The 27,216-nt window shown below is 52.0% G+C and overlaps 1 protein-coding gene across 1 annotated transcript in view; it reads left to right on the top strand.

Annotated features, from left to right (window-relative positions):
- The window catches only part of GLI2 (GLI family zinc finger 2), a 245,874-nt gene that overhangs the window by 41,296 nt on the left and 177,362 nt on the right, over positions 1–27,216 (top strand). The window contains exon 2 of the mRNA XM_045825838.1: positions 23,448–23,628. Within this exon, the coding sequence (XP_045681794.1) occupies positions 23,478–23,628 (151 nt within the window). The 5' untranslated portion in view covers positions 23,448–23,477. The remainder of the gene's footprint in view (positions 1–23,447; positions 23,629–27,216) is intronic.

Raw genomic sequence — 27,216 nt, 5'->3', positions numbered from 1 at the left:
AAAAGATCCCTCTGATGGGCTTGGACCTTCCAGCCAGCCTGGGCTGGCAAGGGTTCCCCATACTGGCCTCCTCCTGGGTTGGGAGTCGCCCTCAGACTTCAGGCTGCTCTTTAGTCTCTGGAACTCACAGTCATCCCATGTCAGCACCACCTGTCCTGGGACTCAGGCTGCTCTCTTGTTGGTCTTGATTCAATCTTCACAGCTCATGCGTCATCCACACAACCGGAGCAGATAATTAGGGGAGCAAGGTAGGTTATAGGGCAGGTGACCTAGGGGCTGGGCCAAGCCCTGGTCCCTGGACTGTCTCCGGAGGGTGGTGACAGTGAATGGCCTGGGCCAGGTGCTCTGCCCAGGTTCGGGAGGATCCGGGAGTAGGCAGGTGGGGACTCAGATTGTACATGTGAGTAGTGCAGTGAGACCAAGGGATGCAGACACCTCAGGACATGTCTACCTGTGTTTAGTGGGTATGTGCCAAGCTGGTAGCATGGCCAGGTGGGCCTTTTGCAGGGGCTTCCAGGTGAGATGCTGGAGAACCTTGCACCCCTGGGTGCACAAACTCAGGGCCTCTGGCCTACTTGCCCTGCTCTTGGGAGCTGTGACAGGGAAGCCACCAGGTTGGGTGGGAACCACCAGAGGTTCTGTGGGACATGCTTCTGGTTATGCAAGGTGAAGAGTGGGGTGAACCAGTGGAAGGGTGTGGCCTCAGGTCTAGCACTGGGTTTGGGCCACTGGCATTGCCTGAGAAGGTAGATGCTGCAAGGGAGGTAGAGGGTGGAGAATCTGGGTTAAGAGGCCCCAGAAGTGGCTATCCCAGGAGCTGGCCCTTAGGGCAACACAAGTCACAGGGAAGAGCTTGAACTTCCCTCCTTCACACATGCACCCTTCCCTGTGTAAAATACAAGCTGGGGTGCTGACTACCATGCTCCATCTGGCCAGTGCCGTGCTGAGCACTGTGTGCACTGGCTGTGTGAAGTGTTTATAGACAGACAGGTGGACATACCGCTACCCTGTGAAATCAGCACGATTATCCTTCCATTTTACAAATCAGGGGACTGTGGTTCAGGAAGGTGAGCAATTTTTGTAAGGTCCCATCTGGAAAGGCCAGCTGGTTCATTTACCTCCTAAGATAAACCATGACTTGTGAAATTCTACTGGCTGTGGGTTTTGCCCAGGGTTGTGAATGAGACCCCAGCAGTGGGGCCAGGAGTTCTGCAGCCAGTTCCTGGCTTTACAGGCCCTGTGGGCAGCACTGAAAACTGCAGACATTGAGGTTGAAGACAAAGATGCTGGTTCTTGGGAGAAAGTGCCGCAAAGTCTGAACATCTGACTAAGAGAAGGAGTTGGAATGGACCAGCCTGGGGCAAGGCCTGGGGGAGCGGGAGCCGTTGCCTGCAGGGTCAGGCCCAGCGTGTCTGTCACTCTCCCTGCCCAGCAAGAGGATTTAGATTCTTAAGGTTCAATAAAACTCATGGCTGACATTTATTGAGGGCTTTCCCTGGAATACTGTGTCCCGTATGTAACTCACCCTTTACACAGGAGAATCTGATGCACGGGGAAGTTAGCTGGCTTGCTGGTACACACAGCAAATGAGGGGTGGGCCTGGGGTAGACTCTCAGGCGACCGCCCCGAGCCCTTGCTCCTGATGGCTGAGCAGCCCTGCCTCCCCGAGCCGGGCCACCCCTCGCGCTCTGCTCTCCTTTCTAAACCTGGCAGAGTTCAGGTCTGAGCTGTCTCGGGTCAGAGGTCAGAGGGTGTATTTATGTGTGTGAGTGTTTGAGTGTGTGTGTTTGTGTTTAGGGAAACGGGAAGAAAACAACACACACGTCCTTTCTCAGCCCAGTAGACATCACTGCATGGTGAAAGAATGTGGATTCAACCAAACATTTTTTTTCTTCATAGTAAGTAAATACCTTTTGGTTTTCAGTCTCAGAAAGGCATCTATTCCTCAGGTCTTACTTAGTAGTTATCACTGAAGAGGGGAGTCTGGTGTGTGTACACAACACGTGTTCACACATGCAGACACACACACAGACGTCCTTGGATTCAGATGAGGCAGACGTGTTGAGACCAAGGTGTAGTTGCTGGGCTCCGCCTGGAAGGCTGGAATTGATGCCAGTCACATACGGTCTTCAGTTCTTTCTGATAAGCCGAGACGGCTGTCTCTATGACACGCAGGGCCCTGGCTGTCTGTCACACCACCAGATGTGAAAGAAGGAGGGACGGGAGGGGGGTGAAAAGAAAGAGAGAAAGAAAGGAATAATAGTAAGAGAGTAAGAGATAGGGGAGAGAGGAAAGTGGCAGCCAGACAGATGACGCTGAAGGCAGACCCTGCGGAGGTCTTTGAGGGGTAGGTGCGGGGGGGCAGGGAGCATGCTGCCATTCACCCCACCTCAATAGAAGGAGTAGGGACTTCCTAGCAGGCAGTTTGGGTGGGGTCTGAGGGGATGGTGGCTGGGCAGGCCCAGGGGCCTATGGAGTAGATGGTATCACTGTCAACTCCAGACAGGAACCTGCAGCTTGGAGAGGTTAAACCTTTTGCCAAGATCCCTTAATTGGTACATGGCTTTGCTGGGTTTGGGGGCCTCATCTGCCTGACCCTAGCTGAAAGGTCCCCTCCCAGTAGGAGGACACTGTTCCATTGCTCTGGGCATCCAGAGCTCTCTCTGATGGTCCCCGTCATGATGGGGAAGTAAGCCTTCAGCACTCTGAATATAGATGCCCCAGGTGTTACAAGGACAGTGACTTGCCCTTCAGCCCATCCTCACAGCTGATACCTTCTGCAGGGTTCAGAAACTCCAGTGTCAGGGGCTTGACCTAGTAGAGGTAAAGTAGGGGCTTGTGGTAGACTTAAGGACAATCTAGAATATGTCATTGGTTTGCAAAGTGTCAAGGAGAATTGGTCTCATCATGCAAAGCCTCACTATTTGAATTCACAGTGATCATTTCATCCCTGTGCTCAATGGCCTTCAGTGGCCCCCCAGTTCCTTCAGAATCAACTCAGTCTCCTTGGCTTGGCACGGCACATCTCTCCCTCCATGTAGCCCTGTTCCTGGCAGGGCCCTGCCACTCTGCTCTCCTGCTCCCCAGCTGTCCCTGCCACCTGCGCTTCTCAGCACCCCCTCTCCTTTCTTAGCTACTGCCTGTGGCCTTGCTGGGAGTGCTGAGGGCAGGCTCTGTGGGTGGCAGTTTCTAAGGGTCCTTTTTCTGTCCCTGGGGCCTGGCCCATAGATCCAGAAATGTGCCAGGCCCAGAGCCAGTAGCCAGGCCTTGGCTCCCTCCTAGTTCTTTCCTGGTGCCCTGTGACCCAAGGCTGTGGGGTCAGTGATCTAGTGCCATGGGAGGCTGGTCTCTCAGCTCAGTTTCCTTGGGCTGCTGTCAGCACCGGCTCCCTCTCCCCACTCTGGCCCTGCCCTATGTGCCTTCTCTTCACTGGGTCCTCGGCTTCAGCATGTAGACCTGGGCTCAAGAGGGCCTGGAGGTTGTCTAGTCTGACATATACATGTTAGAGATGTGCAGACCAAGGCCCAGGGGAGGAAGTGAATTCTTCAAGTGGTTCATGGCGGAGATGCTCACAGAGCTCTGTCCCTTCTCCCGATGAAGCCCTGTGTTGTGTCCAAGGTATTACTACTTTAACAAAGCCTTGTGGGACTGGAAAGGCAGAACCTAGACAGCCTCTTAGTGGTGGCATTTCATAGACTGGGGACGGGGAGGTAAGACATCAGGAGTTAAGGAAAGGCGGTGGCCTCCTGGAAGGGATGCTCACGTTAGCATGAGTTTGAGGCCTGGGTTTGAGAGTGAGGCCACCTCGGCATGTGGCTGGATCTCTCTGAGCACCTGTCTTGGAGGAAGGTGCCTGGTGGCTGTAGATGGATGGGTGCTTGGCCACCGGGGCTCTGCTTTCACCCTGAGTGACTATTGTCCCGTGAGGAGTGCAAACATGTTCCTTGAACTCATGCTTCTTAGGGTCCCCTCATTGGGTGTGGGGGGATAAGGCATGTCCAGTTCCCTTTGAGGAAGGAAGTGGGTGTTTTATTCTTAATGCCAGCTTCTGCCTTTTCTTCCCCTAAATCATCTCCACTCATGCCTTTTATTAATCTTCTTCCTTTTCAGGCCCTTCCAGGTCTGGCGCTCTGTGACCATTCTCCCTCCAGGAAACGAGGGGAAGGTGGGCGGGGCACAGGGGGTCCTCTGCCACCTCTGGGGGCTTTGCACAGGCCCTTCCTAACCTGGTCGCTGCACTCCAGCCCTCATGGGGCCTGGATCCTAGGTGGGGATGATTCAGCGGGGCTTGCTCTGATGTCCTGGGTGAGCAAAAGGGAAAATAAAGCAGCTGGCACAATTCTCAACTTTTTAACATTTTCTGTGGGGATGACTGAAGGGGGACCTTGGCGGGGAGGGGAGGTGTAGAGGGACTGGCTATCTGTTTTGGGGAGACTGAGGTGCTGGGAGTTGTTGAAAATATTTTTGATAAATTCAACTTGGTGCATCCAAGATTTGGGGCCAATCTAGGGCAAGACCCCCGGGACGCAGCCTCATCAGGAAGGGTTCCTTCAGCCCAGTTTCTTGGCCTGTGAAGGGGAGGTCCCTCACTTAGGATGGGGAGTCAGGCACCCTGGTGGCTGCTAGACCCAGTGGGAACTGTGGAAAGTGCTCAGACCCAGGGCTGCTCTCGACTGCCTCACGTCTCTTACTCCTGGTTTCTCCTCTGAAGAGGGAGGTGGTGGCAATGCAGTGAGATTATAAGCTGTGGAGTTTGCTCTCATACATGCTGAAGAGAATATTTGCTCTGTGCTTAGTGGAGTCAGACAGGCAGACCTTCCTCCTTTGCCTTGCTGGGGTCAGAGCCCATTCTGAGACCCTGGGTGCTCCCTGCAATGCACCCTGGCTAAGGACCAGGTCACCTTCTGAGATTTCTCCTTTGCTTCATGGTCAGAAGCAAGGTTAGACTTGTAGTTCCTCCTGTTATTTATTTTTAATTTTTTAAAATATATTTTATTGATTATGCTACTACAGCTGTCCCATTTCCCCCCCTTTATTTCCCCGGCCCTGCACACCCACCACCCCCCCGCCCACATTCCCCCCCTTAGTTTGTGTCCATGTGTTGTATATATAAGTTTTTTGGCTTCCACATTTCCTGTACTATTCTTAATCTCCCCCTATTTTGTACCTACCATTTATGCTTTTTATTCCCAGTACCTTTTCCCCCATTATCCCCCCTCCTCACTGATAATCCTCCATGTGATCTCCATTTCTGTGATTCTGTTCTTGTTCTAGTTGTTTGCTTAGTTCATTTTTGTGTTGTTGTTTTTTATGTTCGGTTGTTGATGGTTGTGAGTTTGTTGTTACTTTATTGTTCATAGTTTCCGTCTTCTTTTTCTTAGAGAAGTCCCTTTAACATTTCATATAATAAGGGCTTGGTGGTGATTAACTCCTTTAACTTGACAGTATCTGGGAAGCACTTTATCTGCCCTTCCATTCTAAATGAAAGCTTTGCTGGGTAGAGTCATCTTGGATGTAGGTCCTTGCCTTTCATGACTTGGAATACTTTTTTCCAGCTCTTTCTTGCCTGCAAGGTTTCTTTGGAGAAATCAGCTGACAGTCTTATGGGAACTCCTTTGTAAGTAACTGTCTCCTTTTCTCTTGCTGCTTCTAAGATTCTCTTCTCATCTTTAATCTTGGGTAATGTAATTATGATGTGCCTTGATGTGTGCTTCTTTGGGACCAACTTCTTTGGGACTCTCTGAGCTTCCTGGACTTTCTGGAAGTCTATTTCCATTGCCAGATTGGGGAAGTTCCCCTTCATTATGTTTTCAAATAAGTTTTCAATTTCTTGTCTTCTTCTTTTCCTTCTGGCATCCTTATGATTCAGATGTTTGAATGTTTAAGGTTGTCCTGGAGGTTCCTAAGCCGTCCTGATTTTTTTAAATTCTTGTTTCTTCGTTCTGTTCTGGTTGAATATTTCTTTCTTTCTTCTGGTTGAAACCGTCAATTTCAGTCCCAGTTTCCTTCCTGTCACTGTTGGTTCCCTGTATATTTTTCTTTATTTCACTTTGTATAACTTCCACTTTTTCCTCTAATTTACAATCATATTCAACCAATTCTGTGAGCATCCTCATTACCCGTGTTTTGAACTGTGCATCTGATAGGTTGGCTCTTTCTTCATCACTTATTTGTATTTTTTCTGGAGCTTTGATCTGTTCTTTCATTTGGGCCAATTTTTGGTCTTGGCACGCCTGTTATGTAATAATGGGCACAGCCTTAGGTTCGCCAGGGCAGGGCAACCCACCTCACTGCATTGTGTCCGGGTATGTGGGGGAGGGGTCTGAGAGGGAGCAATGCCACTTGCTTGCCTCTCAGCCGACTTTTAGTCACTTCCTCTGCTACCCACAAGCAAATTGGGTCCTTTTGGTGCTGATTCCCAGGTGGGTGGTTTTGTGTATGTTCTAGGACCCTGTGGGTCTCTCCAACAAACTTGCCTCTGAAGCTGGGAGTTTTTCCCACTGCCACCTCAACCCCCACAGGTTTTTGCAGTTAGAGATTCTGAGGCTTTATTTCCTCACACTGGAACCCTGGGTTGCATGGTCTGTCTCATTCCCCAGTTTTTCTTTACTAGGTAAAAAAAAGGAACCCAGTCCACCAGCCCACACCTCACCTGCCCTCGTCCTCCAGCCACCACCCTCCCCTGCCTTTAGTCCTCTCCACCCCAGCTGCCATCTCCGCCCCTCCTACTGGTCTGGATGAATGTTTCTTAATTCTTTGATTGTTGGACTTCCATACCATTCAGTTTTCCAGCAGTTCTGGTTGTTTTTTGTTTTTATATTTGTTGTTGTCCTTCTTTTGGTTGTGTGAGGTTGTGTGAGGAGGCCGCCTCGACCCCCTTCTGTTATTTTTCTGCAATCATTAATAATAACATTTTAATATAAAAAGCTGTATTACCTTTCCATTAAAGAACATTGCCAAATCCTAGCATTACCCAAAGTTCTATCATTCAAATACAGGATCTTTTCCCCTTATATTGTCTCCTCCTTGCACATATGTTTACTCACCTTATTGCAGTCACAGTGCACATTCACATTGTTTCATTCTCACTTACCGTATGATCTTAAACATTTCTCTGTCTTTATGTCTTTATAGTGATGACCTGAAATAGTTGCAATACTGTCCCATTGGATTGCTGTAATACTGATACATTAAACACAACTTACCTCTTGTTAACATGGAGGTTGCTGCCACATGTTACAAATGTAGCTAACTCTGCAGTGAACATCTCTTTCATTGCTTATTACCTGTGACAGAGTCAGAGAGACAGGCGACTTAGCAGGTGTTTTACAGGTGGTGGTGGGCTTTCAGCAGTCACTGGGGTAGCTGGAGTTCTGCTCTGGTGTATTCTAAAACCAGACAGTCTCCTTGGTTTTAAGTGCCTTTTGTGTGTGAGGTGTTGTATTAGTGAACTCATTTGTAACGAACCTGATCTCACATTCCCAGCTCCCTTTTCCACGGAGAGATTCTGAGGTGTGTGGAAGCTGGGTCGCTTGCCTGCAGTGTCCTGCAAGAGACCAATTCAGGCTTTAGATCTAGTGTTTCATCACACTGCCTGTCCTTATAGCTAAAGGTAGTGAGCTCCCCACCTCTGGGCAGTATTCAAGCAGAAGTTAGATGATGAAGTATCTAGAATACTGTAGTTCAGGGCTTCCCAACTTTGACACCAAAGACATTTTGGCCAAATAATTCTCCGTTGTGGGAGATGTCTAGCAGCATCCCTGGCCTTTACCTACTAGCTGCCCATAGCACAATGTGGAAATAATAAAAACATTTCTAGAAATCGCCATGTGTCTCTTGTGGGGCAGATGTATCCTAAGTTGAGAATCAGTGGTGCAGAGAATTCTTAAGTAGGATGGGAGATTGACTTCTGGTGCTCTGGGACCTCCATGAGGCTCCCTGTCTGGCAGGATCCCAGCGTGGACTGTCCCTGTCAGCGGGTGGTTGGTTGGAGGGACTGGGCATGGTGCCACTGTGGCAGGAGGCATTGGATCCAGGATCTGGAGAAGGGCCTCTTTGCACAGACAGGCCCGAAGCTGGGGAGCAAAGTCTTGCAACCATCAGATGTGCCCTGTGTGCAGGGAGCCCAGCATAAGTGGATAATGACTGTGAGTGACAGTCTGGTGACTAATGGGACCCTAAACCTACAGGACACCTGTTATCCCCTCTGTGGTTTCTTGCCAGTGAGGAGGACTATCTTCATTCGAGGAAGCCCCGTGTATCACCCTTGCCTCTCATATGAGCTTGGGACATCTGTGAGCATCTTTCCTGGTTGGGCAGCCCAGAAGCCGAGCTCACCCGTGACACTTCAACTCACAAATCTGGCCTGTGGTGGCGCTGGCGGGGAGACTGATCTATGGGGCTGTGTGTGGACTTGGGCTCTAAAGAGCACTCTCATTTCCTCTCCGGAAGCCTTCCAGAGGCCCAGGGAACAAAAGGCCTTGATTGAATGTGCCTTGGAGAGCTTCATGGAAAGGAGGGAAGGAGAACCAGCAGCGCACACTACAAAGCCACTTAATTTTGCATATGGTGTCATGCCAAGAAACGCTGGAGTGCAGGAACAAGCAGAGAGCCCTGTTCCTTTATCAGGAGGGTGTGGACCTGCAGTTCGGGCCAAGGACAGCCGTCAGCAAAACGGTGCAGGCTTTTTGGCACAGTTTCTCCCCACAGTTTGTCCCCCTACTTCCCACCCTCCTCCTTCCTCTAATTAGGGAAAGGAGCTTTTTATATGATAACCACTTAAGGCCTGTCCTTATTCTAGGGAAGTTTGCATCTTAATAGGCTGTTCTTGAAAATTAAAAAAGTTTCAAAGAAGTGACTCTCTAATGGTAGAATTTCAGGTAGTGTTTTTTTGTTTTTGTTTTTGTTAGTTTGTTTGTAGTCAGTGAATTCTGTCCGGCACCTTCTAAAGTGTGAGCCCACCAGCTAGGCTGCCTCTGTTGGAGGTCAGTTAAATAACTGTTACCAACTGTCGACTGTGTGGCAGCCACCAGTGGGCACTGTGTAGGGGGCTGCCTAGGAGACAGCTGAGTCAGGACACCAGGGTCACTCTGATGGCTCTCACTGAATGCATGTTTATGAGATACTGACTGTGTGCCTTGTGGATGTGTCAGGTTGGGAGCAAAACTCAAAGAGCTGTACCACCCAGGGCACAGATGGTTATGCAGAGTTGAGCTATCTCCCTGGATGCTGTGCTGTGGATGCTGAGGCTGACCCGCTGGAGCACTGTGCCAGCCTGGGGTGGTGGGCTGGCAAACACTCCCAGGCCAGGTGATACTGGCCACAGCCTTACTGGTGTAAGCTGGTGTTAACTGGGCAGGAGTGAGTGATAGGTGTTTCTGGGCAAAGAACATGAGTGCAGAGGCCTGCAGGCAGTGTGTCTGGGGGTTGTAGACTTTTGGATACACCCCCATGCTTAGGGTGAGGTTTGAGTTGGTGGCAGTGAGGCCCAGGAGGCAGGGAGAGCCCAGGCCTTGGGGATGCCTATGTCCAGATGTGGAGTTTGGACATTTCCCCACAGGCACTGGGGAGCACCAAGGGTGAGTGCTCACTGTCGGCTGGACACTGACTTCCAGGACTCAGAGCCACAGGGCCTCGCACCACCTACCGCTCACAGCCCAGACACTGTTCTCCATCGGCGGTGGTCCCTTTGACAATGCTATTCATCCCTTCCTCCAAGAAGCCTCCCCTGACCTCCCTCTGCCCAGCCATGGCCCTCTATGGCCCCCTGAGCTTCTCTATTAGGAAACTTATTCTGGGTCATCACTGTCTGTTTCCCTCGTTGTCTGTCCCCCTCCTCCCAGGCTCGGAGCTCTGGGGCAGCAGTACTGTGTTTAATTCATCTCTGCAGTCAAGGTGGCAGCCCCAAGTGTGGCAGACCGTTGGCCCTCAAGATTGTGTGCCACCTGAATGTATCAAGCCATGGAGCCCTTAAAACTTCCATGGCCTCCTTGAGTGGGCAGGTGGTCAGGCTGCAGCTGACCCGCACAGGGCTGGTGTGGGTGTTAGGTTGCCTGGCTTGGGGGCCCAGATGCCTGGTTCAGGCTAGGATGTGGAACTGCCAAAAGGGCGTGTGAGGGCACATGGGCTCCTGGTTATGCAGGAGGAAGAGTGAGGCCTGGGACAGGCTGGCACTGCACAGGGCTCAGGCTCACCCAGGGACAGCTTCGTAGGCAGGTCTGAGGTGCCTTCCTCCCACTTCATGCACAGCCAAAGGCTGGACACTCCTGTCAGCTTCATTCGCCAGGATGGTGCTGGACGTTGGTTGCTGGCAGAGTCTGGGGAAAGGAGCCTGGCAGAAGCACAGACAGAAGGGCTGGGTGTGGGCATCGCCTGGAAGGTGTGGGAAGGGCCATGGCTGGGCAAGTTAGGGCAGGTGCTGCACAAACCCAACCAGGATGCCAGGCCACCCACCAGCCCGGTTCTCCCCAGAGCCTTGAGGGGCAGAGCAGCTGCCCTAAATCTGTAGCCAGCCATCCCCACCCCTGCCCTACCCTTACCCCAGGCCTAGCACCACCCATGGAGAGGGTGACCTCAGGCTGTGGAGGTTGTTGGTGCTCAGTATGTAGTTGCCGGTGCATGGGTGCAGCTGGCTTGGCCCTGTCTGTGCTCCCCACGTGCTGCCAGATTTCCTGTTTCTACTAATTGTGGCATGACGTATGCACCCCTGGGGGTCCAGCCTGCCCATCTCATAGATGGGGCACTGAGCCCAGAGAGTGGGGGGCACTTGCCCAGAGAGGAGGGGCCACTTAGGGTTGCACAGTGAGTCAGAGAACACGGGACTTGGGGAGTGAGGTGGTCAGCTGAGGCATAAACTGGTAAGGAGCTTGGGGACAGCCCCTTTGCACCACTGGCAAAGGACTGCTCTGCGTCTGAGTTGCCTGGCCAGGGAGCTAGACGAGATGACCTTTGGAGGCCTGATTTCGGTGCCAGACTCTAGGATTGGTGGGAGAAGACTGAAGGGGTTAAGAAGACGTGGTTTGGGCCCTGGAGTGACTCCTTGCAAGGCAGCCTCATAATCCCGAGCGTCTCTCCATGGCTAAAGCAGAGAACTTAAACCAAGGTTCCCTCACTCCTGGGTGGCTCAGTGAGTCCCAGAGCCTACTCCCTGTTCTGAGGGGCAGCTGTGGAGAAGGGGGAGCCCCCTCTCCCTGAAGCCAGCCCTGAGCCGGCCAGTCAGAGCTCTCTCCACTCCCCAGGTGGGGTTCGGGACTGCCCAGCCCCATCCTCAGGATGGCCTCTGTGACTTGGGTTGCTTGTGCCAAGATGTTTGAAGAGGTGATGTTTGGTCTGGGTCTGTCACCCTCCCTCCTGTCTGGGCAAAAGCTTGGGTCCCTGTGACCCCCTAGAGGCTGTGGTGCGGGTGATGACTGGAAGGATGTGGGAAAGCCACCTGCACCCCACCTTTGACCCCCAGTGCTGCTCCCCAGCCTGTATTGCCACTAGAAGAAAATGGTTCTTTGAGGGTACAGTGGCTCAAAAAGCACCTTTTAAGCAACAAGTACTTCTAAAATGCATTTTGAAAATGGTGTGTGCCTACAGCACTGTAGGTGCTCAGTAATTTATACACCTGGGTGCTAAGCACCATGCAGAACAAAGTCTTTGCTCTCAAGGAATTTACACTCTAAGGGAAGGGCTGCATTTCTAGGTCAGTAGCAATTTTGCCTGAAGCCCTTCTTCATGGCCGTGTGGCAACTGCCACATCCCAGATACTACAAGCTGATTACAGGAGCCCCCACCCTCCATGAAGAGAGCCAGTGCTCACCCTTCACGTGGCCCTCAGATTCCCCATCCCCAGAGTGTTGATGGCTCTCAGGGCCACCTTGACCTTGGGGATGGAGGCCTGAGCGGAGGCTAAGAGGGAGAGGCTTCTTGAGGGCTTAAGTGCCACAGAGCATTTGTGCAGTCAGTCATCAAGTGTGGACTGAGCCTGTGTCTGGGGCAGGCATAAAAGGGGACAGACATGGAAACGTACTTAAAATACAGAGACGTGGGAGCTTGACTCCAGGAAAATGAGACAGGACTGACTCCTAACCTGGCCCGGTGGTGTCGGCAGGGAGGGCCTGGGGGAAGCTGTGTCAGGAGGAGGGCTCGGTGTGCCCAGGGTTGGAGACACATTAAACAGCATGTTTGGGTGGGGAACTGGGCTCAGCTTAGGATGGGGGAGTGAGCCTGGAGGGGAGGAGAGGCAGCTCCTGAGGTGGGGCCTCAGTGCCATGGCGGAGACTGGGACCTTGTTCTGTGGGTGCCTCCCCAACTTTCTGGTCCCCCTTTCCCTCCTGAGAGCCTCTTTCCAGGATTTTCTCCACTCAGTGGGCCTGTCAATGCTTCTCTTCCCCTTGTGCAGTCCTGGATTAAGGGGGCCTTTGCAGGGGCCTTGATGCTGTGGTCCCTGTGTGCCAGGCCTGTTCCCAGTCATGCCCTGCCCAGCCTTGGGCCCCTGCAGAGGCCTTCCCGCTGCTGGCCCAGGGCGGGCTGTTTTCCCTCCTCAGGGCAGAGGCGAAGCTTGTTTTTCCTCCCAGCTCAGGAATCATGCCTCAGAAACACACAATGCAGCTGTTAAAATATCTGGGTCTGGCTGGGCAGCTGCACAGCGGGCCCCTTGTTCGCCTCAGGGATGGCGGCCTCCTCCGGCAGGAGCTGAGGGGGAGCGGACCTCTGCTGGCAGTGTGTTGGTAGGGGGTTGCCTGGGGAGACCCCAGCCTTCTGGGGCTTCAGCAGGTCTGGAACTCTCCACGAAGGAAGAGGATGATGGACAGTGGGTGTTTGCAGTTGAGCAGGATGGCACATTCCAAAAAGGTGCCACCCTGAGACTTTCCACATTAGACTCCAGAGGCAGAGGCATTTGGGTGGGTGGAGGAGGGTGGAGAGGAAGGGGCTGTGACAGGCTGGCTGTCTTGTCTGGTCTGGGACAGGCCTCCTGTTGGTGGATCGGCCCACACACTGCCTGGGACAGGGCTTCGTGCCCCAGTGGGCAGTGTGGGTAGACATACTCAGGCTGCAGTGATGGTCAAGTGGGAACATTTGAGCTGGGCACGCACATGTGCCAGGCTCATGCTTTTCATTCTCACCACGAAGGGGGTGCTGTTGTTATCCTTGTTGTACAGGTGAGGAAACTGTGACTTTGGTCCGAGAAGTTGGTTTTTGTCTACAGCTCTAGGTGGAGCTGGGATTTGAACATAGACCTTCTTTTTCCAGAGTCTGCACTTGCTGTATTCCCTCTGAACTTGCCAGCTGCTGACGTGTGCTGCCGGTGTAGTAACATTTCAGAAACAGTACAGGGAGCTCCAGTAGGACTTTGGGTGGGAGGGCATTAAGGCAGGCCTGCTGGGTTTTAAAGCATGGCTTCCTTGGGTAGAGAAGAAATGAAACAGTGTTCCTTCCGGGCAGTCGAGCATGCAGATGCAAAGGCAGGTGGGATGGAGATGGCCTGGTATTTCCAGAAAATAAACTCCAGTGCAAGTGAGTGGAAGTATCAAGCACGAAGTAGCTATTACCTACAGCCTTCCAGGAAAAAAAAAGCTTCCTGCCCAGCTCCAGTCCACCTGATGATACCCGTCTCCTCTTATCAGAGGCAGGCTGGCTGCCGAAGGAGGGCCTGCATTTCCCATCGGGCTGAGCTGGCTGCTGTTCTGGCCCAGCAAATCAGTGAATTAGGGTTAATAATCTGTTTTCCCGAACACCAGCAAGCCCAGGGCTGGGCAAATGAGGGAGATTTCATACTTGGAAAAACATGTTCAGGGAGTGATAAGGTGCACCAGCTAGGAGAGTGATTTTTGCATAGCATCTGCCCCTCACCACAGCAGGAGGGTGAGGGCTTTGCTCTCACCTTCTGGGCTTCTGGTCCAGAGCTCCTGGAAGCAGCTCAGACTGCAGAAGCCGGGCCAGCTAGGTTGTGCAGCAGAAGCGTGTGCGAGACCAGGAGGCAAGGAGGTACATTCTTCCTAAACCTCAGTCTCCCCAGCCTGCCCTCCCCCACAGCTCCCATTGCACCTGGTTTGTCCCCTGCTCCTTTCTCCCTGTGGGGGCAGCCTCTTCTCTTTTACCCCCTCTGTAATGTGCCAAGGGCGTGGGCTCATAGCATCCCTGCCTGTGGTGCTCTTCCCTTTCCTCTCTGCAGGCCACGTTCCAGGGCAGATCAGATGGTCATCTAGAAATCCCTTTGACCACCACAGTTACTTGCCCTCCCTCTTTGAGCTCCATGGGCATAAAGTCTCTGCTACTTATCTGATATTTAGCATATACTGCCCGAGCCTTTTGTGAACTCTGTGAGAATTGTATCTCTTGACACTCTTATAATATTCATGTGTCAGGCATTGACATACTCAAAGAATATGGTTGTTATGGAAAAAGTATAACATGTGGGCTTCAGAATCCAGCAGCCCTGCTTTGCCGCATGTTAGCTCTGTGACTCCGAATGGTCACCTACCCTCTCTGGGCCTGCTTTATTGTGAAGTGAGGACCATGACATTGGCCCTTCCATGGTAGCCATGGCAGGCAGTGTGATACCATGAGAGGAGCTGGCCTGGTGTGGGAGCCTACAGGTGCTTACAAGTTCTGATCTTTTCTTTCTCTGCTCCAGTGCAGGGGACACCCCTGGCAGGGGAGGGGGGTCCAAGGAATGATGGAGCCTTTCAAGGGACCTTCCTTCTTCTGAGGCACACAGGATCGAGTGTCCCACATAGTATACCATGGGGGACTTCAGAAGAACTATACTTTCTGGAATTTTCTCCCTTCGTTGTCCTCACATCCCACTGGGCAGCAGGCTGTGCACCGAGCCCACGCAGAGACAGGGCTTTGAGCCTGGTAAGGAGCAGCTGCCCTGTGCCGGTGCCTCACACACTACCTGTGCCTGAGGTTCCAGATCACCTCGGAAGGGAGTGTATGCCCATCATAGTCCCTGTGGTGAGGGGAGCTGGCAACCTGAGGGCTGGCCTTTTCCCCTGTATGTGACTGGGATTCCAAAGGTCTTCTGCAGGCTCTGCTTCCCCTCACAAGTTTTCCCCTTCCCCAGGGGGCCGTGGGAACCCCTGACCAGCACGGAGCAAGAGAGGCCAGCCCAAGGCAGGCATTGTGTGGTAGTTCCCCTTCCTTCTGTTGGGCAATTGGAAGAGGGAGGAGCCAGGGGACAAGTCTGGGACAGAGCTGTTCCCTCCACCCTTCTCTGGTGCAGGGAGGTCAGTCACATTTCCATGGGCCCTGCCTGGAGCCCTTTGTCAGTGCTGGTGTCTGGGTTTCCTTGGAGCTGGTGTGCCGCTGGGCCTGGTGGAGCCATTTCACATGGACTTTGGTTTCACCTACAGAGACAAGGCAGGTGGACAGAGAAGTTAGAAACAGGTGCATCCTAGGCCTGAGGTCCCACAGACAGGTGTGTGTGACCCGTAGAAGTCCCCGCTTTCCCCCTTGGTCCCCACAGGAAAGTGGCCTTCTTAGGGAAAGGCCCCTTCTCTCCTGCCTGGCTAACCTAGGTCAAACCCCACTGGAGACCCAATGCTTGTGGGGCTTCATTAATATATGCTAACAACTATGCTGGGGAGGTTGCCTGTCTTCTATGCCACCCTGGGAGGTTGGACGGATGCTCCATATTGCAGAAGAAATGGAGACTCAGAGGCAGGAAGTTACATGGCAAAGACACACAGCTGACATAGACTGCGCTGGTCTAATCACAAGCCTGTCTCTCATTTGCGAGAATAAAATGTATATATATTTAAAAATAGGATCATTTATCACTGCCATGAAGGGCCAGAGTGTCCCCAGCTTAGTGCAGTCCTGGGCAAAACTCACCTCACCCATTTCCCTTTCTCCTGCAAGATACAGGAGTGTCCGCTTTGATCCCTGTGGGGCTGTGGGCTGAGCTGAAGCACATCTGGTTCCCTCATGCCTCTGACACTGGAATTCAGACCCTGCTTTGCTTTTACATGCTGGCCTTCGCACTGTGGGGTTGGACGGTTATCTTTTAGGTCAGGAGCACTCTTTGGAATGTCCAGTTTACAGATGGCAACACTGAGGTGATGAGAGATTAAGTGATAGGCACTCGGCTACTCAGGGAGGATATAGAGCCCAGTCCTTAGGACCCTGGGGCCAGGAGAGAGATTGAGATAGAGAGAGTCCTCTCTTTTTAGTTATAATGAGGTTATAATTATCATCACCAGCGATTTTCAACTGGTGTGCTGCAAGAAGTTTTTAAACGTGCAGCACCTGACTATTGAGTCGGGGCTCTGATCCCTCTCCCCTTAGATTGTTAATAAAAATATGACAGCAGCTGATACAACAGTAGTTTTCCAGTGTGAATGAATCAAAATTATACCTATTTTTTGTCACATCGGTGAAAAATATGTTTTTGGTGTGCTGCAGAATTTTGGTAATTAGTTTATGTGTGCCCTGGGATGAAATAGGTTGAAAATCAGTGATTGTTACCTTTAATTTGTGTTGTACTGACAATGTCTTTTTTCTCCAGGAACTTTCATGTGTTTTATCTTGTTTCATCATAAAAATAATTTTGTGATAAAGGCAGGACAAGTGTTTATTATCTTTGCATATCTTTGTACACACACGGACACGTACATCTCTTATGTAACTGTGTACACACTTGTGTGGCTGTGTGAGTACATGTATGTGGGACATGTGACCATGTGTGCATGTTGACAGTGTGTATATATGTCCAAGAGCAGAGTGTGACTGTGCATGTGGTTGTGTTTGGTGCTGTGTGCTGTGTGTGCCCGTGCGTGCCTGTGCAGGTGGGACCTGGGCACGCACACCACTTGGCTGAGATCAGAGAGGAGGCAAGCACACAATGGCCCCAATGTGGCTGCAATTGCTGGGAGACAAGGTTTCATCTCTCTCTTGGAGATTGATTTCGCCTGGGGAAGACGCTCTAATTCCTGTGACTCACTCGTTAGAGGAGTTCAAAGAAGCCAGGTGGCGGGAGGGCGTCTGGGATTGCAGGTGTCAGAGTGATTCGCTCATTCTGCTCTGATAATTAATTTATTCTTCAAGTCAGTCTTTTTTTTTTAGAATCAGAGTCCTTAACCTTTTCTTTGCCGAGGACCCCTCCCCAGAGTAATGCTGTAAGTGCCTACATAACCATACACAGGAAACCAGTTGTACTGACCACTGTGAGCCAATGTCAGAGACACCACTCCTGCGCTGTAGTCATACATGTGTTGGCACCACGGGGAAGGGCAGGGGCTCTGATGATGCCCTTTAATGCAATGCCATGGTGAGCAGATGTGGACACATCTGTGACTTGTGCTGGTGGCAGGCTCACAGGCACTGACTTGATGCTCACGTTCATAGCTGAGGGAGACACCAACTTCCAGTTCCAAGAGAACAGATAAGAATTTATTTTTTCTATTAGTTTATATAGACTTACTTTAATTGGAACTTATAAATTATTTGGAAGCTGGAAGTGACCTTATGAACACTCAGTGCAGTTTATCTTAAACCTGTCAGTGCATCAGGAAAAGCCATAGAATTTTTTTAAAATGTGGCTATTTTGTCCCCCATTCTCCACCCAGACCCACGGAATCAGGATCTCCAGGAGGCTGAGGAATGCCTTCAGAGGTTCTTGGTGCTGCCAGTACCCCTGGCTGGTGCCGAGGCCCCTCGGGCAGGTGACCTGTGTGCAGACTCCTGATGGGGAGGGGGCTTCTGATGGCTTCAGATCCACATTTCCCCTTCCCTTAGCAGAGCCTCAGGAGTGCCGTTGCGTCTCCTCCTGAGAGTTGTCTGGATAAGCTGGAGTAGTGTGGGTTTCCGAGCCCCCTGTTAAGTACTGTGTTCCCAGCTCCTCTTGCCTCAAGCCTTTTGTGTGGTTTGTGAGACTTAACCCAGCACAGACCATCAGGCCCTCCCTCCAGCTGAGTTCTGGGGGCCCTGAGCCTGGTCCCTCTGCTGTCTCCAGCTGGCCTCTGGGGCCCAGGTAAGGCTGTTGACAAGGCTGAGACATCTGCCTCTGATTGGAGGATCTTCAGAGAGTGAAAGTAGCTGTCTAGGACCCTGGCCGCCTGGTGTTTACCCAGAAATTGTGCTAATCCCACTAATTCCTGTGATTTACACAGCCTCTGTTTACTGCCTTCCTCTTCTGGAAGGGGAGGGAAGGAGAGGGCAGTGGCTCACCTGCAGAAGGTGAGGCCTGTGGCACAAGCTGGGCACTGCAGGGGCCCCCTGGCTGGGTTGGCCCCCCTCAGGCCTTCCTGGAACCCCAAGGTGCTTTCATGTACATATCTGTTCTTGGGCCACAGAAAGCAGTCTGGGTAGTGGGAATCTGAATAAATTTACTCCTCCTTCCCACACTTTGCTCACCTGGTCCTGTGGTGGCCTCGCCCTGAGGCTTCGGGGCAGCTTTACAGCTAGAGGACCTGGCTCTAGAACTGGCCCTTCTACATCCTCTGTGGAAAGTGGTGCTTGGGCAGCTCACTCCCCCCTGTGTGTGAGTCAGGATGGTGACATCACTCTGACAGCACAACAGGGTGGGGATGTTAGTGTGAGGGAGCCATTCCTCAGGAACACCCACAGCCTTTTCCTCCCCTTCTTTCCAGTCTCCTCATGTTCCTTCATAGAAGTTGACACAGTCTCTTCCTTCTTGAGCATCTTAGGGTTTGGAGTTGTTGGCCTCAGTTTCCCCATCTGCTTTGGGAGGACACCTCCCAGGAACCTGGGTTTGGTCACATGTGCCAATGCATGGCTGTCCTGATGCTGCTGGTTTCTAGTCCACTGAGCCCTGTGCCTCCCAGATGCAGGTCTGGTTTTCTGTGCCCTCCTCATCCCATCGGCAAGGGGTCTGAGCGCCTGCTCAGCTGGGCCTGGGGACCCAGGGGTGCAAGGCCTAGGACCTGCCCTGAAGGAGGTCCCAGTGGAACATAGGTGAGTACATAGAAGGTTATGACCAGGCTGTGTAAGGTGGTGGGGGAGTGCGCAAACCCAGGGAAAGGACACCATATTCATTTGGGGGTGTGTATAGCCTAGCCAGCTCATCCTAGGGCAGTTTGATGCATGAAACTGATTCGTCTATAAAGATTTAGGGAGCCCTGGCTGGCGTGGCTCGGTGGTTGAGTGCTGGTTTGATTCCTGATCAGGGCACATGCCTGGGTTGTGGCAGGTCCCCACTTGGAGAAGTGTGAGAAGTGGTAGATATCTCTCACACATCAATTTTTTTCTCTTTTTTTTATTGTTATTTAAGTACAGTTGTCTCCATTTTCCCCTCACCACGTACCCCTGCCACACCCATCCCCATCTCCCACCCTTGACCCTGCCGCCCTTTGGCTTTGTCCATGTGTCCTTTATACACGTTCCTTGAGGACCCTTCCCCTTATTTCCCCCATTATCCTCCTCCCACCTCCTGTCTGGTTACTCAGTTGGTTCTTTATTTCAATGTCTCTGGTTATATTTTGCTTGTTTGTTTTATTGATTAGGTTCCACTTATAGGTGAAATCATATGGTGTTTCCTTTCACTACCTGACTTATTTCACTCAGCATAATGCTCTCCAGTTTCATCCATGCTGTTGCAAAGAGTAGGAGCTCCTTTCTGCTGCGTAGTATTCAGTTTCACACATGGATTTTTTCTCCCTCTTTCTCTCTCCCTTCCCCCCTGTCTAAAAAAATAAATAAATAAAATCTTTAAAAGAAACAATCAGGGAATAACGAGTCAGTAAATTTACAGTTGCACAGCCCTCCCCTGCCCCACCCTGGTCAGCCACAGCAGACAGGTGCCACCGGCAGAGCCATGGTGTTTGCCCAGCCCTTGCTGGTGGTCCTTGTCCACAAATCTCACCACCTTGGTTCTGGCACTTGTGCAGCAGCCCTGCTGAATCCTGCTTCTGGGGCTTCCTGGACCCCTGGCACAGTGCCCCCCTGTATCTGAAGGGTTCAAAAGTCAGTTATGTCAAACTCCTGCCAGGGAACTCTGGGGCAAATCCTTTTGCCCTGCAGGATTGTCACTCAAGGGACAGCTCACTGTGGTGCTCCAGAGTATGGCTTTGGGGCCAGACAGCCTGGGTTCAAGGCCTGGCACAGCCACTTCTAAGTTGTATATAAGCAAGTTACTCCACCTCTCTGGGCATTGATTTCTTCCTGTGTAAAATGTGAAGATTTAATGAAATCATACTTATAAAGTGCATGGCAGCTAGTAAATGCTTGGTAAAGTTTTGTTGTTCCAGGTGTTATTTTTATTTTTGTCCTTCCAAATGTTTTGTTTCAAAGTTAGACATAAATTCCGTGAGTTCTTGGGAGGAAAACCCATACTGTTTACGAAACTACTTGCATTCCTAGGGCTGTGATGCCCTGTCTCAGAGGTGCCCTCATAGCTCTCTTTGACTGGCACTGCTGCGCAGTTGTGCCGTGCCAGCCTGAGTGGGGAGGAGCTCCTGACCTGAGTACAATAAAGGGGTGTCCAGTTGCTGCAGGGGTCCAGAAGTGGAAGTGACCATGACCAGAGAGGAGTGGAGGGTTTCCTGGAGGAAGTGACATCTGAATGGTGTCTTTTTAAAAAAGATTTTATTTATTTATTTTTAGAGAGATGAGAAGGGAGGGAGAAAGAGGGAGAGAAACACTGGTGTGTGAGAGAAACACTGATTAGTTGTCTGTTGCATGTGCCCCAGCTGGGGACTGGGCCTGCAACCCAGGCATGTGCTCTGACTGGGAATCGAACAGGCAACGTTTTGGTTTGCAGGATGACACCCAAACAACAGCCACACTGGCCAGAGCCTGAGTGGCATCTTGAAAGAAGAACAGGAGTCCATGGTACATGGAAAGGGTGAAGAGTCTCTGGTTGGTGGCATGGCTTGAGCAGAGGTCTTGTGGCATATAAGAGAGCTGAGTGTGACGGGGAGGTAGGGCGAGGAGGCTGCAGATAGACACAGGAAGGCTTTATCTGAAGGGCAAGGTTGCTCAGCAAGGCCCTTGGTCACGGGAGAGACGTGGTGAGTTTTGAGGAAGGTGCCTGGCTTTTGGGTAGAAGAGGACCTGGAAGGTGGGGTAACCAGAAGTTGTGGGACCGGTGCCCAGGACCACCAGTGCATAGTGGAAGAACACTGGGTACAGAACAGCCAGCTGGGAGAGGCAGCACTGGTGAGGTGCTTTGGGGGTGAAGTGATGGCAGTTACAGCTGACTAGATGTAGGGGGAGAATGGGGAGGAGGAAGGTGACTCAAAGGTGCAGGTCCAGTAGCAGGGAGGGATGCTTCCTGTGGCAAGGCTAAGGGGGCAGAGAAGGTGGAGCAAGTGCAGGCCATTCAGACGGCCAGAGTCTTAAAGAACAGATTGCACAGAGTCTGGAAGGATTAGGTAGTGATCCCTGAATCTTGAGACCAAAGGAAACCCCATAACTCACCACAATCCTCACGGAGACTTCTCTGTTCCCCATCTGCCTTGGGTTTTCTGGACAGGGAGTTTTGAAAGTTGTGGAAAGTGGACAGGCTGGTGTGTGCAGGCAGAACCAGGAGGTTCAGAACCTAGGCTGTTTTCTGGGCTGTCCAGCAGGACTGGGGACCGTCTTCCATGTGTTGCACCTGTTGTTATTTTGTCCTCCAGCTTTTACTTAGAAAGAGAACTGAGTACTGTGCAGATTTGGTAAAATGAGGTTCTGGGTCCTACCAATGTTGATTTGGCATTGACGCCCCTGGGATGGGAGTACCCGCTGCCTTTGGCTCTGCCTCGCTGTGACCTACGTGCCCTCCGTCTGGATGCACCCTCTCCGCTGGCATGCAAACCCCCGTCCTCCCTGTTGAAACAACCACCACGGACATCCTTGACTCCCTCTGGTTGTCACCCATTTTTTCCCTTCTTCTACAGCAAACCTTCCTGAGAGAGAGCTTCTGTTCCCACTCTTCCCAGTCTCTACCTGACCCTGACCAAGGGCCCTGGTCACCACCGTGTGATGGAACCTGCAGCCCTCAGGCCTCATCTGTTTCTAGTTGCTTGTGGCAGAGGTGATTGTTCCTCCTCTTTAAGGCAATTCTGGTGTTTTGGTTTTTATTTCTCCCCTCCCCTCATTGTCATTCCTACTCACTCTTCTTGGCTGGTTTCTCCTCTTTTTCCTTAACTGGAAATGTTGGAATGCCCCAGGCCTACCATATTCCCATCACTAGCTTCCACTTGTCCCTTGAGCTCCAACCTGCAATTCCAGCACTTTCTGTGGGTCTTAATAGACATATCAAACTTAGCATGGCCCTGACATCTGCCCCAGACCTGCTCCCACCCTCCGTGCTCCATCTCAGCAAATGGCACCACAGTTCACTTACCCAGCTGCTCTGTCAAAATTAGGAATCATCTTTGACATCTCCTTCTTTAAAAAAAAGGACTTCCAGGTTTCTATGCTGACATTTGATATAAATACTGAATTAGCAAGTGATGAAGCATATTAGTAAAATGCTTGCCGTGACCCACCACCAGCTGGAGACGAGTGTTCCCGTGCCTGCGTGCCCAGGTACTCCTTCTTCACCAGGACTCTGCTGTCGGTCACGGCCCACACCAAAGCCCTGGCAGGTTCTGTGGGCTCTGCCTGCCTGTGCACGGTCCGCTGCGGCCCCTGGCCCAGGCCACCACGGCGTCCCCCTGAGTCCTGGCAGTTGTGCCCCTGCCCTCCAGTTATGCTCTCTGCACAGCAGCAGAGTGACCCCTTTACACAATGAACCACTGCACGACCCCTGCCCCACAAGGCCTGCACTCACCTCCTTGCTGCTCCTCAAACAAGCCAGCCCCTTCCACCCAGCCTTTGCCTGCAGCCTCTGCCCTTTGGCTGCCCCGGCTTCCTCAGACCTGCACTGGGCCTCCCATCCCGACCTCTCACCCTGCTCCGTACTCCCCTCTGCTTTTTCTTTCCATGCTACTCTCATTAACTGAAATGAAATATACATTTATTTCCCCCTTCTTTATTATTTCTGTTAAGGACAACGTAAATGCCGTGGATTGTGTCTTCAGCACCAGGCACGATGCCTGCTGTGTAATGAGGGCTTTTAAAAAATGTGTTGACTGAGCGTGTGCAAGTGAAAAAATGATAAAAACTGTGTTGAATGAATGAGTGAACACACGCGGGAATCAGTGAGAGGTGGGTCCTGGTGAGAAGGGGAGGTCAGGAAAAATGAAGGTTTTTCTTTCAGGGCCTCTGAGTTGTTACCTGATTTTTTATTTCCTGTGATTCTGACTTCATTTCTCTGTAGGAACTAACTTGTTGCTTCGATTTAAAAATCTGGGATAAAAGATAACGAAACATGCAGCTGTTGTCCGTGAGGTCGTTCAAAAGACCAGATGCATCTCAGAACTGATAGTCTTCGAAATTAATTAAACCGTCCTTCCCAATTGTGAGAGAATTGAGTTCGTTGCTTTAGCTGTGAGTGGCGGCGGGGAATCTGGGTCGGCGTTGCCGGCTGGGTCTGGGGGCAGCGTTGTTGAGTGTCTTTGTCTTCTCTTTAGGGCTGCCGTCCAGGACTATGAGTGGCTAAGATGGAGACGTCCACCTCAGCTACTGCTTCGGAGAAGAAGGAAGCCAAAAGTGGGATCCTGGAGGGCACTGCTTTCCCTGAGCCGGGTAGGAAGGCCTCTGCCCTGGCAGTGGCCACAGTGGCAGCGGCCGCGGCGGCAGCTGCCCAAGGAGGTACTTTCTATTTTGCACACTTGGCGGGCAGCAGGGGTCTTTTTCATTAGCCTGTTAGGATTTAATTGGACTGATGGCCGGTGTCATTGGGGAGGCATGCTGGGTTTATGGAGGGTGAAGAGGAGGGCGCCCCTGCTCCTGGGGATCCTAGGCACTGCGATGGATGCCTGCAGGTTTTCCCAGAGGTCTGGCCACCCCCAATCTGTAGGCCGGCGGGGTGGGGGGTGCGGGGGAGAGCTCGGCTGGCTCAGACTCTGGCAAGAGGGGAGGGGAGGGAAGAGCAGGGAGGCACAGTGGCTGCTGGGCGGCCCGGGGGTGCGTTCAGTTGGCACATTTGAGATGGGCCAGAGGTACCGCTTCTTGCCTCTGGCCCGCCAGGGACTATTTTAGAAAGTAATTGTCTCTTGATCCCTTCTGGCTGTAATTAGAGGGTCAAGGTACAGAATTTAGTATCCTTAGGTGAATTTCTGGCCAACTTAATTATAACAGAAGGACTTAAACGAGCCACAGCCTCTCATTTTACTGCCCTGAAGAGAAATACTCTGTGCTTTCCACTGGCCTGTGCCAGCATCCCGGTGGGAAAGTTTGGCGGGAAGGCGAGGCCTCCCCTTGTGTCTGCACAGTCCATCTGGAGGCCACAAAACTATTTCTGTCTCTGAGGAATGAAGAGACTTAGATTTCCTTTCTTTTCCTTTTATTCGAGTGCATTTTGCCATGGCCTGTTGCTCTTGATGCTCAAGTATGGCTCGGGAGCAGCGGGAAATTTGCTGTGGCCTATTGGTGGGTGTGCAAGCGTGGGCGTCATCTCACGCTTCGATGCGAACGCAGATGGGGGTGCTGTGAGAGTGGAGACCCCATTCAGTAAGTCGGGCAGGGCTGAGGCTCTGCGTTTCTAGCCAGCAATCAGATGATATGGGTGCTCCTGTTCACAGATCACGCTGGGCGCAGCTCGAGGTTGGAGCCTAGAAAATCAAATGACAGGTAGGAGTCAGTGTTTCCTAGAGTGGAGTGGAGGACCTCTAGGTCGTTGGTGCTACATTTATTTTTATTTTCCTTGTGGTTCTCGGTTGGAGGTCACTATCAGGACTATTAGGGTGTGTGGCCCCGGTCAGGAAATGGGTATACAAGGCCAACCTTGTGCTCCCATGGGGGCGTGGGCATTTGGCCACCTGACCTAGGTGATGCCACTTGTCCCCATCCTGCTTGGAGACGGGTTCTCCAGGCCCTCTGTGTGTGAGGAGGGGCCAGCTTGGGGTGGAGGAAGGAGCCAAAGTCCAGGGTGGACTCTCATGCTTGGTGGTGTCCGAGAGCCAGACTTGAAGGGAGGGGAGCAGGTCAGGGGCAGGAGTCTGGGAGTGGCTTGGAGGGTTGGCCTCTTGGTCCTGGCCTGGCTGTGTCTGCACACAGTCTGTTCCTTCCCCTGGGTCAGGGCCTGCTCTGGCCTGTGGGCACTCTTCAAGCTGTCCCTGTGCCCGATGCCCAGAGTCACGGGCATCTGCGGCCTGAGGGACTCCAGCAAGCCAGCTCAGTGTATCTCTGTCCTGTGCTGGGCCTTCAGCTATTTCTCCTTTGGCCTGGATCTGCCTCTCCAGAGCCACGAGTGGATCATGGACTGCCCTAGCACGATTCACTGCTGTGCTGTAGTGGTGGATGACAGACTTAGACAGTCATTGGACAGTAATTGCAGGGGGAGCCCCTCCAGCGTCAGACCTGTTTGTCACCAGTGGTGCAATCACAACAGGAGCTCCGGGTGTTCTGATCTGAGCTGGGGTTGGCAGGTGCCTGTAGCTGGGGGTGTAGCAGCTCCTTGGAGACACCTACCCAGCTCTACCCACCCCTACTCACCCCAGGGAGCCACCCTTGTACACCTCCATAGGCCCCTTGTCCCCATATTGCCCAACCCCAGTGGAACACTGCTGATGAGGTTCCATCAGAGGGTGGATGTAACCTGTCAGCCCAGCTGCCCTGGACAGGTGGCTGTATCATTGGTGTAGCTGTTGCTGGAGAGCCTCCTCTCTGCTCTGTTCCCCCTGCTCCTCTCCAAGCAGCTGGCTGAGGAAAGGCCCTCCTGGAGTCAGGGAAGAGTGGCTGTTCCTCCATGGAGCAAAGCAGGGGCATCTTGGAACAGATCCCCTGGTGCTGATGCCCCTGTTCTTTGAATGGAGTGAGGGAAGCCCAGTGTTGTGGCCCAGAGGGCACTTGCCTGGGTCCCAGTGTGGTAAGCCATCCCCTTTTCTGGGCCTCATTTTCCCATTCAGGCCATTTCACAGATGTTATCCAAAGTCTTTATGATCTGGTGACATTGGATCTTTATTATATCCTACTAGAGGAGGCAGAGGTGGCTGTGAATGGCAGGTTTCTCAGGTACCTTGGTAACCGACTGATCTCAAGCACAGAAGGAATGAGAAATTGCGTGAGCGTCCACAGTGAGGAGAGGGGATGGAATGGAAGCAGGCATCCCTACTGTCAAAGCTTGGAAAACCCAGACAGGAGCTCCTGGGTATGAGGCTGGAGCACCTCTCATTCTTGAGCAGTTGGAGCCTCTCCTTTAATACCTCTTGTTTTGTACTTGAGGCTGGTGTGAGTTGGGGAAGGGACTTGCCCAAGGCTAGCAGCCACTTCAGCAGAGAGCAGGGCTTGCTGGGGGCTCCTGCCTCTCATGGGGTGAGAGTCTCCTTAAGGTATTTGCTTTTAGATTGTGGTTTTAGATTGTTCATGGGTGATTTGGGCCCAGCCCGCTGATGGATACTCTGTGGTAAGCATCTGATCCCTGCACCAGCTTTGGAGAGGTCTCCTCACCTGTCACCATGCCTCAGCCCCCTCATCTTTTCAGGGGCTACCAGCACCAGCTCTTTGCCAGACAGCCAGTTCTCTGGAAGCACGACTTATTTTTGCAGAGGGACTTTGAACTTCACCTGGTTCATTGCTTGACCTGAAGTGTCATGTGACTGGACCTGCCGGGGCTGGGTGTTCCATTAAGAGTTGCTACCTCTCTGAGCCAAGATGTGCAAACAGACACCTTTACATAGCAGAGTGGGGCCGGCCACACCAAAGGGAAAGCGGCACTGTGGTCAGATGGAAACAGGTTGGTTGAATCACCTGGCAGGATGCTGTAGTCAGACCGGATGCAGGTTAGTTCAGTCACCTGGTGGGATTAGCTTGTGACAGCAGATCCTTGGCCAGTGGGTTCTTTCCCAGCCTCTTTAACTGCTATGCTAACACTTGCAAGCTGTAAAGCTTTAAAAACACAGTTTGACCCAGAGGTTTTTTTTTCTCTTTTATTTTTAAAATGGCATAATTTTAAAGGCAGTTTGATTCGGATGTTTCTCATTGCTTTACACTGAAACTGTGCAAATGCTGTCGTATTTTCCTCCTCATTGTGGGCTTTCCCCCCACCAAATGTTTCTGAACCTCTCTGTGTGCCTCAGCTGAGCATCAGGGACCCGGCCACTCTGAGCCTTTGGGCTGGGATGAACAGAAGGGCTGGAACTGTGAAACTTTGAGCTGGGTTCAAGCCAGTGAGCTGTGCTTCTCCCTGAAGTCAAGCAGCCGCGCAGGCTTTAGAAACCCTGTGATGTGCCAACACCT

Source organism: Phyllostomus hastatus, unplaced genomic scaffold (genome assembly GCF_019186645.2).
Source record: "Phyllostomus hastatus isolate PE091 unplaced genomic scaffold, TTU_PhHast_1.1 phas_scaffold_60, whole genome shotgun sequence".
In the NCBI taxonomy this organism is placed as follows: Eukaryota; Metazoa; Chordata; class Mammalia; order Chiroptera; family Phyllostomidae; genus Phyllostomus; species Phyllostomus hastatus.
This window is presented reverse-complemented; position numbering and strand designations above follow the sequence as displayed.